Source organism: Lutra lutra, chromosome 17 (assembly GCF_902655055.1).
Source record: "Lutra lutra chromosome 17, mLutLut1.2, whole genome shotgun sequence".
Taxonomy (NCBI): domain Eukaryota; kingdom Metazoa; phylum Chordata; class Mammalia; order Carnivora; family Mustelidae; genus Lutra; species Lutra lutra.
In genome coordinates this window covers 13,958,467-13,974,747 of record NC_062294.1, presented here as the reverse complement: position 1 = coordinate 13,974,747, position 16,281 = coordinate 13,958,467, and the positions used below count along the sequence as shown (strand labels likewise).

General features: G+C 42.1%; 1 protein-coding gene across 1 annotated transcript in view; it reads left to right on the top strand.

Annotated features, from left to right (window-relative positions):
• PKD1L3 (polycystin 1 like 3, transient receptor potential channel interacting) overlaps window positions 1–16,281 on the top strand; it is a 64,645-nt gene that overhangs the window by 46,419 nt on the left and 1,945 nt on the right. The window contains 7 exon segments of the mRNA XM_047711834.1: window positions 4,785–5,100; window positions 6,674–6,807; window positions 11,409–11,536; window positions 12,320–12,344; window positions 12,347–12,479; window positions 13,891–14,101; window positions 14,504–14,605. Coding sequence (XP_047567790.1) covers window positions 4,785–5,100; window positions 6,674–6,807; window positions 11,409–11,536; window positions 12,320–12,344; window positions 12,347–12,479; window positions 13,891–14,101; window positions 14,504–14,605 — 1,049 coding nt within the window.

The window sequence follows — 16,281 nt, the reverse complement described above, 5'->3', positions numbered from 1 at the left end:
GTGTGTTTCTAGGAATTTATCCATTCTAAGCTGTCCAGTTTGTTGGCATACAGTTGTTCGCAGTAGTCTCTTATAATCCTTTGTTTTTGTGATACCAGTGTTAATGTCTACTCTTTAATAATTTTATTTGAATCCTCTTTTTCTTCGTTTAGCCTAAAGGTGTATCAGTTTTGTCTTTCAAAATATTTTTATTTTTGTATATTCTATTTAACTTGTCTTTATTTCATTTATTTCTACTCTAATCTTTATTATTTACTTCCCTCTGCTAACTTTGGGCTTAGTTTGTTCTTTTTTTTACTAGTTTCTTGAAGACCAAAGTTACCTTGTTTAGTTGAGAGCTTTCTTTTTTTCATAAAATAGGTGTTTATTACTATAAAATGCCCTCTTTGGAACTGTTTTTGCTGCATCCCATAAGTTTGGTATGACATTTTTATGTGCATTTTTGTTTGTCTCAAGGTACTTTTTAATTTCCTAACTTGACCCATTGGCTGTTCAGAAGTGTGGTGTTGAATTTCCATGTGTTTGTAAATTTTCCAATTTGCATCCTGTTACTGATTTCTGATTTCATACATTGTGGTCAGAAAGAATACTTGATATATATGCTTTCAGTCTCCTTAAATTTGTGAAGATTTGCTTTGTGGCCCAATGTAGGATCTATCCTGGAGAATGTTCCAGGTGTACTTGTGAGGAATGTATATTCTGGTTGAATGGAATGTTCTACATATATCTTTTAGGTCCATCTGGCTCATAGTATTAACTTACTGATTTTCTGTCTAGACAGTCTACCCATTGTTGACAGTGGGGTATTGAAATCACCTACTGTTACCGTATTGCTATCTATTTCTTCTATCAGGTAACATTTACTTTACTTATTTTGGTGTTCCAAGGTTGGGTGCATATATATTTACAATTGTTTTGTCCTCTTTATGAAGTGAGCCCTGTATCACTTTATCATAAGTGACCTTCCCTGTCTGTTGTGAGTTTCACTGAAATTCTGTTTTTTTGTTTTATTTTGTATAGATTTTATTTATTTATGTGTCAGAGAGAGGGAGTACAAACAGGGGGAGAGGCATGCAGAGGGAGAGGGAGAAGCAGGCTCCCTGCTGAGCAAGGAGCCCAACATGGGGCTTGATCCCAGGGATTGTGACCTGAGCTGAAGGCAGCCACTTAACCAACTGAGCCACCCAGGCACCCCTGAAATTCTGTTTTTTCTGTTATAAGTTAGAGCTACTTCTGTTCTCTTTTGGTTGCCATTTGCATGGGGTATATTTTTTTCCAAACCTTCAGTTTCAGCCTATGTGTGTACTTAAAACTAAAGTGAGTCTCTCATAGGCAGTATATTATTGGATCTTGTATTTTTACCATTCAGTCACTCTGTCTTTTGATTGAAGAATTTAATCTTTTGACATTTAATTATTGATAAGAACCTTCTATTGGCACTTTATTATTTTCTGATTGTTTTTTCAGTTCCTTTGTTCCTCTTTTATTCTTTTGGTATCTTTGTGATTTATATTTTTGTAGTGGTATGCTTTAATTCCCTTCCTTTCATTGTTTTGCATTTATTACAGATTTTGCTTTACTGTTATCATAAGGCTTACGTAAAATATTTTATAACAGTCTGGTTTTTGTTTTGTTTTGTTTTTAATTTTTTTTTTTTTATTTATTTGACAGACAGAGATCACAAGTAGGCAGAGGCAGGCAGAGAGAGAGAAGGAAGCAGGCTCCTGGCCAAGCAGAGAGCCCGATGCAGGGCTCGATCCCAGGACTCTGGGATCATGACCTGAGCCGAAGGCAGAGGCTTTAACCCACTGAGCCACCCAGGCGCCCCTATAACAGTATGTTTTAAGCTGAAAACAACTTAACTTTAATCATTTGGAGGTGCCTGATTGGCTCAGTCAGTAGAGCATGCAACTCTTGATCTCAGGGTTGTGAGTTCAAGCCCCACACTGGGTGTAGAGATTATTAAAAAATAATAATAATAAGATTGTTCTGCCTGTACATTAAAACAACAACAACAACCTCTATGCTTTTACTTCTCCTTTCCTTGTGCTTTATGTAATTGATGTCCCACTGCCTTTCTTCCTATGCTGTCATTCACTGATGTATTATTATTATTTTTTAAGATTTTTATTTATTCACTTGAGAGAGAGACAGTGAGAGAGAGCACGAGCGAGGAGAAGGTCAGAGGGAGAAGCAGACTCCCCATGGAGCTGGGAGCCCGATGCGGGACTCGATCCCGGGACCCCAGGATCATGACCTGAGCCGAAGGCAGTTGTCCAACCAACTGAGCCACCCAGGCGTCCCTCACTGATGTATTATTATAGTGGTAGTTATTTTTAACACTATAGTCTTTAACTTTTATATTAAAGATAAAAGTGATTTACACACCACTACAGTAGTACCAAGCTCTGAATTGGACTATATATTTACCTTTACCTGTGAGTTTTATACTTTCATGTTGTCACACAGCCTCCTTTCCTTTCAGTTAAAAGAATTCCCTCTAGCATCCCTTGTAAGACCTGGTGGTGATAAACTCCCTAATCTTTTGTTTGTCTGGGGCTGATTTTAGCTCTCTTCACTTCTGAAGGACAGTTTTGTTGGGTATAGTGGTTTGGGTTGGCAAGTCTTGTTTTGTTTTTTTGCTTTCAAGTACTTTGAATATATCATTCTACTCCCTCTGGCCTGCAGGATCTCTGCTGAGAAATCTGATAGCCTTTGGGGGGTTGTGTGTGTGTGTGTGTGTGTGTGTGTGTAAAGTTATTTTTTTTCTTTGTTTTCAGAATTTTCTGTTTTTGACTTTTAACAGTTTGATAAACAATAAAGTAATAAAGTATCTTAGAGTAATCTTCCTTGGGTTGATCTGACTTGGGGTCCTTTGTGCTTCATGTACCAGATGTCTCTATTTTTACCAAAATTTGGGACATTTTCAACTATTCGTTTCTTTAAATAAGTTTTCTGCCTCTTTGTCTCTCCTCATCCTCTGAAATTCCCATGATATGTATATTTGTCCTTTTGACAGTGTCCGGAAGTGACAGAGGCTTTGTTCAATCTTTGTCGTTCATTTTTCTTTTTGTTCCTTGAACTGGCTAACTTCAAATGACCTCTCCTCAAGTTCACGGATTATTTCTTCTGCGTGATTAAGTCTACTGTTGAAGCTTTGTATTGAATTTTTCAGTTCTACCATGGAATTATTCATCTCCAGAATTTCTCTTTAGTTCTTTTTTATGGTTTCTATTTGTTAAAATTACCATTTGTCCCTGCATTGTTTCCCTGATTTCATTTATTTGTGTTCTCAGCTTTTCACTGAGTTTCTTTAAGAATATTATTTTGATTTCTGAGGCAGTTCACAGACCTCTGTATCTTTGGAGTCATTTAGTGGAACTTGAGGAGTTTCCTTTGATGGTGTCATGTTTGTCTGATCCTAATTCTCTGTGATCTATATAGTCTTGGATTGGTGTTCATGCATTTGAAGGAGCAAACACCTTTTCTAGTCTTTACAGACCAATTTTGGCAAGTAAAAACCTTCTTCTGTCAGTTCCCCAGGATGATGAATTACCTCCAGAATCTAAGTTGATCAGGGATGGAGTTAGGTCATGTGGCTGTGGTTACATCCACAGTGGGGTCCACAGTTTGTAGGCCTGTTACCAGGGGCTCGGATAGGTGTGGATCTGGTCTGCTCTCTGGGTGGACAGGACTGACTGCAGAACCTTGTTCAGTGGGGCTGGCACCGGGACAAGGGTTGGAGAAGAACAGGCCTGTTACCAAATGCAAGAATGAGTGTGGCTCCCCCCGGATTTCTGGGAGGGCTCCTGCTGGGTCGCTGGGTGGGTCCCTGGGCAGGCAGGATGGGCCCTGGATTGTGGCTGAGAGGGACAGGAATGGAGTCCTCAGGATGTTCAGGATCCATAGCCAGGACCAGTATCTACAGACCTGGTTCTGGAGGGATGGATGAGTGTGTCCCCCACCAGGATTGCTCCCTGGAGCAATGGCTCCAGGCTGGAATGGCCTGGAGGCAAGTTAGAAGTTTCAGGATCTGAAGTCAGACCAGGGTGGTAGGCTTCTCTCCAGTCACATTGACAGGTGTGTCTCCCAGCTGGTCTCTGGACTAGCAGGACTGCTCATGGACTGTAGCCGAGAGGGGCTGGAGTCCAGTTAAAGGCCATTGCAGGATCTACAGACAGACCGAATTTGGTGAGCTTGCCTCCAGGGACTTTGGGACTGTGGCTGAGAGGGACTGGCACTCAGAACTAAGGTCTAAAGGCCTGTTATCTGAGACACAGGCAGAATTGACTCCTGGGTCCCTTGGTGTATGGTGCTGTAGCTAAGTCCACAGGGGCAGATCTGTTTCTGGGTCTGTTATCAGGACCATAGGTGGTGAGTCTGCCATCTGGGCATGGACGTGCCTTCTCAGAATGGACTTTGTCAGTCTTGGACTCCACTGGGGTTTCACAGTTCCCTACCTTTGGATCCCAAGGCTCCCACAAAGGCACTTTCATCTGTGGATTACTGTTGCTGAGAGGAGATACAAGCGGGCCACCTCCTGTTTCACTGTCCTGCTGATGCCTTTCAGTTGATTCTCCTGATTCATCTAGATCACCTATGTGTCCTTTACAAATGATGACCATTTCACTTCCTTATTTTTATGCTTATTTCATTTTCTTGCCTGGTTGCATTAACTAGAAAGTCCAAATATGTTTTTTTAAAATAGTGGTGAAAGTGTGCATTTTCTGTTACTAACTTAATAAGGCAGTTGTGAAAATGGTTTCTTGTACTCTTTTTGTTAGGATTTATTGCTGATGGGAACTCCTTTCTTCTGGGCAATGTTCTGCTTCGTCAGATTCGCATTCCTAGTGCCGTACTCCTTCCAACTGGAGTGTCTCCCCAAGAACAAGCGAAGCCATCTCCTCAAGATCAGGAGGATACAGAGAACTATGGAGTAAACTGGGGCCCGCCTGATATAAACGTCACAAAATCAGAGAGCATTTGGCATTATCAGAATCAAGAGATAGCGGGGGGCTGTCCTGTCCAAGGGGAATTTGCCACTTACTCAGGAGGAGGGTATGTTGTGAGACTTGGAAGAAGCTCCCGTACTGCTATCAGGTGAGGAAGCCTAAGCCCTGGACAGGAGAACCAGGACGTGTCTCTTCTTAGGACAGTTACTGCTGCCATAATGGTGCTCAGTTGTCTGTGACACTTGTAGACACTTCTTTTCTTTTTTTTTTTTTTTAAGAGAAATCTGACACCCCCCCCCCAAGATTTTATTTATTTATTTATTTGTCAGAGAGACAGTGCAAGCACAAGCAATGGGAGAGGCAGGCAGAGAGAGAAAGGAGCCCAGCATGGGACTCGATCCCAGGACCCTGGGATAATGACCTGAGCCAAAGGCAGATGTTTAACCGACTGAGCCACCCAGGCGTCCCCCTTGTGGATACTTCTTAGACTTTTAAAGAAATGTACCTTTTAGTTTAAAAATTCCTTGTTCAACCTCAAACTACAGATATGTTTTGGTTTGGCAATTTGCCCAAACTCATTTTTTTTTTTTTTTTTTTTTTTTTTTTTTGTCATCTGGGAAAACACCTTCCAATCTCAATTCTGGTATCCCTAGTTTAGGCAAACTATAATCTTCAAATTTAAGAGGAAGCATTGCGGGACACCTGGGTGGCTCAGTTGGTTAAGCGGCTGCCTTCGGCTCAGGTCATGAACCCAGGGTCCTGGGATCGAGTCCCACATCGGGCTCCTTGCTCGGCAGGGAACCTGCTTCTCCCTCTGCCTCTGCCTGCCTCTCTGTCTGCCTGTGCTCGCTCGTTCTCTCTCCCCCTGTCCCTGACAAATAAATAAGATCTTTAAAAAAAAAAAAAAAAGAGGAAGCATTGCCTTTCATGAGCCATAATCAATGCAAATATTCACAGTCAAATTTCCAGAGACTTTAGAGTGTTTTTGTATGTGTATGTGATAAGAATTTTTATCATTATATATGCAAAGGCTTAAATTACCTCTTCGTTTAAGTTTACAGCAAGAATTTACTCAAAAACACAGGAAGTCTGCTTCTCCCTCTCCCTCGGCAGCTCCCCCCGGCTTGTGCTTTCTCACACTCTCAAATAAGTAAAATCTTAACAAATAAAGAGAAGCATTTAACATTTAGAAGTCGTGGAGTAATCGCGGTAGGTGTTAATTCTACCCTAGGTGTTAAACACCAAATCCGTTCTCTTGAACATTTAAACCTGATTGTGAATGCTCTTATGAAAACTTTCATCTTTGGGGCGCCTGGGTGGCTCAGTTGGTTAAGCAGCTGCCTTCGGCTCAGGTCATGATCCCAGCGTCCTGGGATCGAGTCCCACATCGGGCTCCTTGCTTGTCAGGGAGCCTGCTTCTCCCTCTGCCTCTGCCTGCCACTCTGTCTGCCTGTGCTTGCTCTCTCTCCCTCTCTCTCTGACAAATAAATAAATAAAATCTTTAAAAAAAAAAAAACTTTCATCTTTATAGACCTCTCAATTTCTATCTGTGTGAACTGATACTAGTGAAAGTTGGGGGATTAGTAATAGTACTCTGTAGGCAAACGATATTTGGAATGTAGCTTTGCAACTGGTACATGATACTGGAAATGCCAGGCCATTTTTCTCCTTTGCGGGATTGAATGGAGAAAGCAGCTGACCCTGTCGTTCTGTTTTCCCAGAGTTCTGCAGCATCTTGAACAGAGCCACTGGCTTGACCATTGCACCAAAAGCCTCTTTGTGGAATTTGTGGTCTTCAATGCTAACGTGAACCTGTTCTGTGTAGTGACCCTGATTTTGGAGTCCAACAATGCAGGTACAGAGGTCTCTTCTGTCCTGACCTGGGTATCTCAGGAGAAAGCTCAGTTTCTTTATTTTGTACCATTAAAAGACAGTGTTTTAGGGGCGCCTGGGTGGCTCAGTGGGTTAAAGCCTCTGCTTTCGGCTCGGGTCATGATCCCAGGGTCTCTGCTCAGCGGGGAACCTGCTTCCTCCTCTCTCTCTGCCTGCTTCTCTGCCTACTTGTGATCTCTGTCTGTCAAATAAATAAATAAAATCTTAAAAAAAAAAAGACAGTATTTTAGTTAAAGTTATTATACATAATTTTATTTTTTTTTATTAAAAGATTTTATTTATTTGACAGAGATCACAAGTAGGCAGAGAGGCAGGCAGAGAGAGAGAGAGGAGGAAGCAGGTTCCCCACTGAGCAGAGAGCCCGACGCGGGGCCCGATCCCAGGACCCTGGGATCATGACCCAAGCCGAAGGCAGAGGCTTTAACCCACTGAGCCACCCAGGCGCCCCTATTATACATAATTTTAAAAGTCAAAGTAATTCAAGGCAAAAATGAGCAGTCCTTTCTTCCTCCTCACCTCATTCCCCTTTCCCAGAGAAGGCTACCATCTGCTTTTTTTTTAACTGGTTCTTTGGAAAAAAATGTTTTTTAAAGATTTCATTTATTTATTTGACAGAGAGAGACACAGCGAGAGAGGGAACACAAGCAGGGGGAGTGGGAAAGGGAGAAGCAGGCTTCCTGCTGAGCAGGGAGCCGGATGCGGGGCTTGATTCCAGAATCGTGGGATCATGATCTGAGCCAAAGGCAGATGCCTAACTGACTGAGTCACCCAGGCACCCCGGTTCTTTGAAATTTAACAACTAACATGCTTATTACTTATTTCATGCATTTTCAGTTTTAGGTACTATTTCTTCCTATGATGCTGAGCATTTAACTTTCTTATACTCATACACAACACACACACACACTTTTCTCTTTCCATGTTCTCCAAATACAGTAATAACTTATGGTCAGTTTAATATTTATTTCCATTATTGTGATTATCTAAATGATTTCTCAAAGATGAGCCATGTAATTGTATTATAGTTTATTTTCTTCTACAACATTTTCCTTAGAGTTTATAATTCTTTTTTTTTTTCCATTTGGTTGGTTTTGCATGAATCTATGATTGATTCACCTCCAAACTCCTCCTAGAAGTAAAAATCTCTTTCTGTTCAAAAAGTATCAAGCAACCTATTATTTTATCTTTTCAAAGATAAAAGGGCCTCTCTGGGGCCCTCCACCCTTTCGGTACAGTTCAGATTGGTTATTCTCTGGGTCTGCCGTGCAACGCTCATCCTGGATTCTCCCTACAGTATCATTCTGGGGATGATCTTGACCTCTCCCCTCTGTTGGATCTTCTTTCTCCTGGATCCCATGTTGTCCTCTCTGGGTTTACTTCCTCATTTTGCTGGAGCATATCCTCTGGGAAATTACTGCAAGGGTGCAGAAGAAGTAAATTTTTTGAAGACTTCCAGGTCCAAAACTATTCTTACTCTGCCATCACACGTGATTGCTCATTATTCTGGATACAGTTGTTTTTACAGAATTTTGAAAAGTATAGCTCCATTGCCTTCTAGCTTCTCATGTTGTTGTTAAGAAGTATGATGATGGGGACATCTGGGTGGCTCAATGGGTTAAAGGTCTGCCTTTGGCTTAGGTCATGATGTTGGGGTCCTGGGATCAAGCCCTGCTGGGGAGCCTGCTTCTCCTCTTTCATCTACCTGCCACTCTGCCTTCTTGTGCTCTCTTTTTCAAATAAATAAATTTTTAAAAAAATGTATGATGCCCCCAATTCCCAAAAGTTTTTAGAATTTTCTTTCTCTTCCTGGTGAGTCCTTTAACCTGGAAATGTGTCCTTAGGTTCTGAGAAATTTTCTCACAGATTTCTATCAATTTTTTGTTTTCTTTGTTCTCTTTTTCTAGTATTCCTGGCATTTTGATATTGGGATGCCTAGACTGATCCTTTTCTTTTCTTTTCTTTTTTTTTTTTTTTTTTTTTTTTTGCTTTTCCATCTTTTTCTTCTAGTTTCTGGGAGATAAATTTAACAGTGGTTTGGAAGTTGCAGTATTCATCTTGATAATTTAATTTTCAAGAATTGTGTTTGTCCTCAATATTTTTTTCATAGTATCCTGTTCTTTTATGGACATGGTATCCTCTCAACTCTCTGAGGATGTTACAGGCTTTGTTGTTTTTTTTCTGCTCTTTCACTTTCTCTAATGCCTCTGAACTTCTTTTTTTGTTTTGGTTTCCAGTTGTCAGTGTTGAGGTTCAATATGTGGCTGTTTTATCATATTGAAGACAGAGATAGTAAAAAGCAAATAAATGCTAGTTAGAAGCTCTCTGTTCATAGAAAGAGCTTGTCAGCTCTTCCTAATGTCTTTCTGGCAGTTTCACATACAAGGACCCTCCAAACCCCTGCTTTGAGGATGTCAGCCTTGTGGACTTCTCTGAGACTGTTGAGAAAAGGGACTGGAGGCATCACCATGCAGTATAAAAACTTTATCTTAGAGGTGCCTGGGTGGCTCAGTTGGTTGAGTGTCTGACTCTTGATTTCAGCTCAGGTCATAATCTCAGGGTCAAAGATAGATCCCCAAGTTGGCCTTTGCACTGAGCTTGGAGCCTGCTTAGAATTCTTTCTCTCCCTTTGCCCCTCCTCTGTTCATGAGCACACTTTGTCTCTCTCTTCGCTCTCAAAATAAAATTAAAAACTTTCTCTTAATTCTTTCCCAATAGACCACTACTTGCAAATAGACCTATTGTCCCTGATTTGGGATTCTCTCTAGTTCAACAATAGGAAATAAACCTTTAGTTTTAGTGGTGGAAGGCATGATGAGTAGCAAATACCTAGATGTGAATGGTGAGGGAGGAAGTCTGGGATCTAACTGCTTATGTTCAGACTTGGGATGAATTCTATTTCCACTTTCATCTGACCTTACCTTCAGAAGTATCTAATGCCAGCAATTTTCCAGCCTTTCTGGGCTTGCTTCTGGGTTTTCTACACAGCTGACTTTGCCTTTCCCTTTCTTGAATCTGTTATCGGTGTCATTCTTCTGTTTACTGGCTTCCAAGAGTTTGTTGCTATCATTCTACGCTCCTTTTCCTTCGGGTTTTTTTTTTTTTAATCCTGTCACTATCATTATAGTGGCATTTTATGAGATTAGAGAGACACTCATATATTCAGTTCCCCTACCTCTAACAGGAAGTCTGTCCTGAACAAACTTCCTCTTTATTCTGTTCCCAGAATCTGCCCACTAGTATCCTTCCATTTACCACCAGGTGTTACTTTTTTTTTTTTTAAGATTTTATTTATTTATTGGACACAGAGAGAGAGATCACAAGTAGGCAGAGAGGAGGAAGCAGGTTCCCCACTGAGCAGTGAGCCCAGTGTGGGACTCGATCCCAGGACCTTGAGATCATGACCTGAGCAGAAGCTTTAACCCACTGAGCCACCCAGGTGCCCCCAGGTGTCACTTCTGATCAGGAGTTTTATACTTAGACTTCTACACTTGTTCTAAATGAAATATGAAGGCTTCCTATGGGTCTTCATAGGGTTTTTTATTGTTAGGAAGTACCAAGCCCCTCCCCCAACACACACACCAACTCCAAATAGGGCTGAAGTAAACATGGGAAAGTCCCAGTCTTAGGATAGAACAATATGAAGTAGGAATTCCTTTTATTCTTAAATGTATTTTATACTACAAGGGGTACATCTTAATTCTAGTATTTTGGGGCTTTATGAAAGTTTAAATTCACAAGACCTTTCATGATTTTAGAAGCAACCACCTCACTGTCCTTCTAGGTAGAATCTGAGGCTTTTTAGTCTATCCTTCTCTAAATGTGTGAGTGTTCCCAGGATACTGTGAGTATTCATCGGGTATTAGGGCTTTACATAAATTTACTTTTAGAAAGTAACTACATTTGAAATGGCTCAAAGCACTATCATACTAATTTCTCAAAATGTATTTTAAATAGCTTTAAATTCCATCCTCCCCACGCTTCACATTGCAGTCGTCCGCTCTCTACCAAATCTTACATGGAGAGGGGGTACAAAGAGTCCGTGCATGTCTGCACCTGTTCTCGCTTGACCAGAGCAACACCTGTTAACAGCTGTGAAGTCACAGACTGTGCCCTCAAGGTGGGATCACGAGTATATCTTCCCCTTCTACTGACTGGTGCAAACAGTGCATTTCTCCCGTAGTTATGTATGTGTGATCTGAGTTAATATCCCTGACAGATCTAGAGGAAATACCAAGCGAAGTGTAGAGGTTCGAGAACATTTGGAATAGATAATCCGGTAGGGCACCTGGGTGACTCAGTTGGTTAACTGTGTGGCTCTTGGTTTGGGCTCAGGTCATGATCTCAGGGTTGGGAGACTGTGCCTCACATCAGGCTCCAGGCTCAGGAGATTCTGCTTGGGATTATCTCCCTCTCCCTCTGCCCCCCCCCCCCACCTCTCTCAAAATCTAAAGGAAAAAAAAAAAAGATAATCCAGCAATAGTTGCATTGATTTTAAAGAGTTTGAAAGGAAGAGGGCGTAAGTTTTGAAGACTCCTGACTCTAGGTGTTCTTTGTTGTTTTCAGGTGTGTTCTTCCCCTCACTGAGGCTGGACACTTTAACTTCCCTTCAGGCATCAAAGAAGGACTTTGCCTGGTCTCTCATCTCGCAAGTTATCTATAACCTACTAGTCTGTTACTATGCCTTTGTACAGGTGAGAAATTCTCAAGGTTTCCAGTGTTATCAAGGGAGCTCCACAATGAGTTATTACAAGAATTATGGCTATGACTTTGGTCCCTTCCAGAGCCTGAATTCAGCTAAAGGCTGACTGGCTTTCCACGAAGTAGCTCTTTAAGTTTTCAAGAGTGAAGGAATTAACTCTGTAAAAAGAATATTATTTTGGGGGCGCCTGGTTGGCCCAGTGGGTTAAGCCTCTGCCTTCGGCTCAAGTCATGATCTCAGGGTCCTGGGATCGAGCCCATCGGGTTCTCTGCTCAGCCGGGAGCCTGCTTCCTCCTCTCTCTCCCTCTCTGTCTGCCTCTCTGCCTGCTTGTGATCTCTCTGTCAAATAAATAAATAAAATCTTAAAGAATATAATTTTTTGTACGTTGTATTATCCCTCTATAAGCTAACAGCAAGAATTAAAAATCTGATGAACGGAGCAAGTACTCAAAAGTACAAGTAGTGGCACCAAAACAGAATCCATCTTAAGATAACACATCTTACTTTCAGGCTTGACAACTAATTTGAAAACCATTTTAAATTTAAGCAACAGGAATGAAATAATGTGTATCCAATGCAGGTTAGAGAAAGCCGGCTTTTCTATAAGCAGCAGCTCTGAGTGACTACAGAGCAGCACCAAGACCATAACCCATCGTGTTCAAGTTGGATCTGACAAGGGCCCAGCTTAGTGTCTTGCCAGGGTTAAAATGCTTCATTAGGGAAAGACCTGGCTAATCCTCAAGGCAGGCAATAGTGATTGTGTGTCTCCTTTTAGGGTCATCGGCTGAAACAACAGAGGTGGAGTTCTTCTCTAGGAAGAGAAACATTCTGGATGTGAGCATAATCCTCATTAGCTTTGTCCTCCTGGGTCTTGACATGAAGCGTACTTCTCTGCATAAGAAAAACATGGCGCAATACCACTATGACCGGGACAGGTAAGACAGAGCCTGAGGAGCACAGGCTGTTCCTGTTCAATGTCTAAAGTTTCCTGATTGCACACAAGTTTCTTTCAGACTCCCCTTCCTCTTCCGCTGCTCTGTCAGACCTATGTTTGTAGAATACCAGAGTTAAATACAGAACTCAGACCAATGTCCACAGCTGAGAAAACAATTAACAAGTAACCGTATACTGCTCATCACATTGGAAAGCTCTCTGCCTTCATAATACTTAGGTGTTTGTCAAAGGTAATGCATTTAAATTCCATATAGCAAAGACCTAGAATTAGTCACATTTTGCACCCTGGCCAAAGAATAAAGCCTGAGGTATGACAAATGATCACCCTTTAAATAAAACAACCCAGTGCATTTTTTTTTTTTTTAACCAAAGGGGGTTGTTTTCTGGGTAGAGATGTCCATCCATTAGCTAATCCATGCTGAAGAGATGTACTGGTGCCCCTTTGGACACCTTCTGTGGTCTTTCCCATGGGGAAGAGCATCTATTTCCCAGACCACATATTGCCACGTGGTACTTTACTTTTTTAGTGGCCAACAGTGTGGACTGCTGATCTGTGTAATGAGAAAATATCCCAGGTCATCCTTAGAGGGCCATTTTTGCAGGGACAGAGTTTATATGGTGTTGACAGTTGAGGTCCATCTTGCCGCATGGCACTGTCTAGGTCTTAGACACTAAAAATAGTTGTGATCCAGAGCCAACTTGCTCTATCTATGGGAGTCTTTCCAAGTAACCTAGTTGCTGCAACACGAGATTATGAATGTTTCTCTCACAACACTCCTCCCTTCTAGTTTATCACTCATCTCTTTAAGATTTTGTCAAGCATAAGCACGGGAGTGGCAGGCAGAAACAGGCTCCCTGTTGAGCAAGGAGCATGATGCGGAACTCCAGCCCAGGACTCTGGGATCATGACCTGAGCTGCAGGCAGACAGAAGCTTAACCGACTCAGCCACCCGGGTGTCCTTATCAATCCTCTTTCTACTTTCAGCACTGTTAAACCTGTTAGATCAATCACCCCCCAGAGAATACAGGATTAGAGTGCTACAGAAAACAGACGAGCATAATGACACATCTCATTAGGCTAACTCCTCTCCTTTTGAGAGGAGGGGTTTAACTCAAACCACAGCAGTGGAGGAGGCTGGCCTGGATTAGCGGGAGGAGTCTGGAGTAATCTGCTAGAGGTTTTATTTCAGGATTTCTTCAGCTCTCCCAAGCAAATACGTGGTCTTTTGCCAGTGCTCTCACATCCACAAGTACTGGAGGCCACGCTGGAGAGCTCTTGCATCAAGTATGACCTAATAGGACTGTCAGAGCTGTTGCACTCAAGCAGGGGAAGCAGTGGAGAAACGGATGGCATGCACTGCAGCGGTTAACTGTCACCCTTCCTTGGCACAGGTTCATCAGCTTTTACGGGGCAGTGAAAGTAAACTCAGCCATCGTTCACCTCATGGGCTTCCTGGTCCTGTTGGCAGCTATTCAGCTTTGGAACCTGCGGCACCATAACCTCAGGCTGCAGGTCATCGGGAGGACACTCGGCAAAGCCTGGGACGAGGTGGTGGGCTTCTTGCTGGTCATCCTGATCCTGCTCACAGGCTGTGCCACTGCTGTAAGCCCTCATTCCCCAAAGCTGTGGCCTTGGAATCACATTGCTTTCCAAGAAAGCACTATATGGCAAACCATCAGTTCAAGGTGGCAATGAATTTTGGAAAAAGAGTATGAAAACTGGTTTTTAGTTGTAGTTCCACACTTCACCAGGAGTATGGCTTAAAATCAGACATCGGTCTCCTCTCAAATTTAGCTCACAGCGTGATGTGAAGGCCAAATGAATCAATATGAACATGCTACTTAACTATAAAATAATCTTAAGGCATTGTGATTTTGAATGGCCACTAAGGCACTTCTAGGATTCCCATCCCCTTTGGTCCTGTGTTGGCACGAAGCCAGGAGGGAAAGAACGGACATCAGCCCTCCTGCTGCCTGTCCTCTGATCAGTCTTTCTCCTTTTCAGTTTAACCTGCTGTTTGGTTGGAGCATATCTGACTACCGAACTTTCTTCAGCTCAGCAGTGACTGTTGTTGGCCTCCTCCTGGGAATCTCTCATCCAGAGGAGGTAAAAACCCCCATCCGGCTTCCCTGCGGGATTCTATTTGGTCTACAAGGGAAGAACTGCTTACAGTAGCCGCCCCTTCTGTGCCACTGCACACTGGAAAAGGAGAGTGTAGATCCTCTGCCTTCCCATTCTGTGGTGCTACCTATGCATTCAACGTTGGGCTATTACTTTCAGAGATATGTCCCTTTTTCAAGCACCAAATTCCAATCTCTTCACTTCTTAATCTTATTGCCAGGACGCTGGGCCTGAATTTATGTTCTCGTCACCTAGCCAGATTAATATTTGCTGCTTCTTTCTCAGTAGCCCTTTGAAGTATATAATGAAAGTGCCTTCTAAAAAAATAAGGGAGGTACAATTCCAGAACAAGAGCCACATATTTCTGTTCGTTATTCTCCCCCAAGAACTCCCAACACAAATCCCTATCCTATATAAAAAAATAGGAAACCCAGATCAGGATTTGGAGCCCTAGCATATATAGATTTGATCAAGACAGAAAAACTATAATTTACATTAGTGAAATTGTAGAGCTCTCCATGAAGTTTAACCTTCTGAAAATCTAGAACTCAAATGGGCAAGTTTACAGTTTTTTTTTTTTTTAAAGATTTTATTTACTTATTTGACAGACAAGTAGGCAGAGAGGCAGGCAGAGACAGAGAGAGGAGGAAGCAGGCTCCCCGCCAGAGAGCCCGATGTGGGGCTCGATCCCAGAACCCTGGGATCATGACCCGAGCCGAAGGCAGGGGCTTTTTTTTTTTTTTTTAAAGATTTTATTTATTTATTTGAGAGAGAGACAGTGAGAGAGAGCATGAGCTAGGAGAAGGTCAGAGGGAGAAGCAGACTCCCCATGGAGCTGGGAGCCTGATGTGGGACTCGATCCCGGGATTCCGGGATCATGACCTGAGCCGAAGGCAGTCGTCCAACCAACTGAGCCACCCAGGCGTCCCCGAAGGCAGGGGCTTTAACCCACTGAGCCACCCGGGCGCCCCAAGTTTACAGAGTTTCTTAACATAGTTCCTAATGTGGGAAGTTCTCACCTAAGATCCGAGAAAGACCCGTTATGGTTCTGGGTTCAACTGGGGAATGAAACCTTCACCCATGGAACACTTTATATACGAAGACACTTAAGGAAGTAATAAAACAATGAGCTTTTGCTAATACCTCCTTTTTGTCTTAAAAAAAAAAAAGCCTTCTCTAATAATACAATGTGAAGGGAAAATGGAGTATACTTACTGGGAAAAGTTTTGTATCACAAAGATGGTGAAAGTTGTCTGGTTGACCTAGAGTAGCTATAATTAAGCAGTATCTGGTCATACAGATGTCCATCACAGTGGTATTTATTGTAAACATTCATCCTCTTAAGTTGTTGGGACTGTTTTTTATGTTGTTGTTGTTGATTTGTTTTTAATAGTACCCTAGTGGCAACAGTGAATAAGCCAATACCAAGGGAAAATAGACATTTGTTAAAATGAACACATAAACTAAAATACTCTTACAGAAACCACCGTAGTCCCTGTATTTGAGAATGATCACTTCACGCTGAAAAGAATGGCAAAACTCAGTACTTACTTTTAAAATATAACACCCCCCCCCCCAAAAAAAGCCAGTTTTTTATGGTTAACTTCTTAAATTTTATTGGAATGCTCCTTTGTTTATAGAGGTCTTAGAATGGCAGAGAC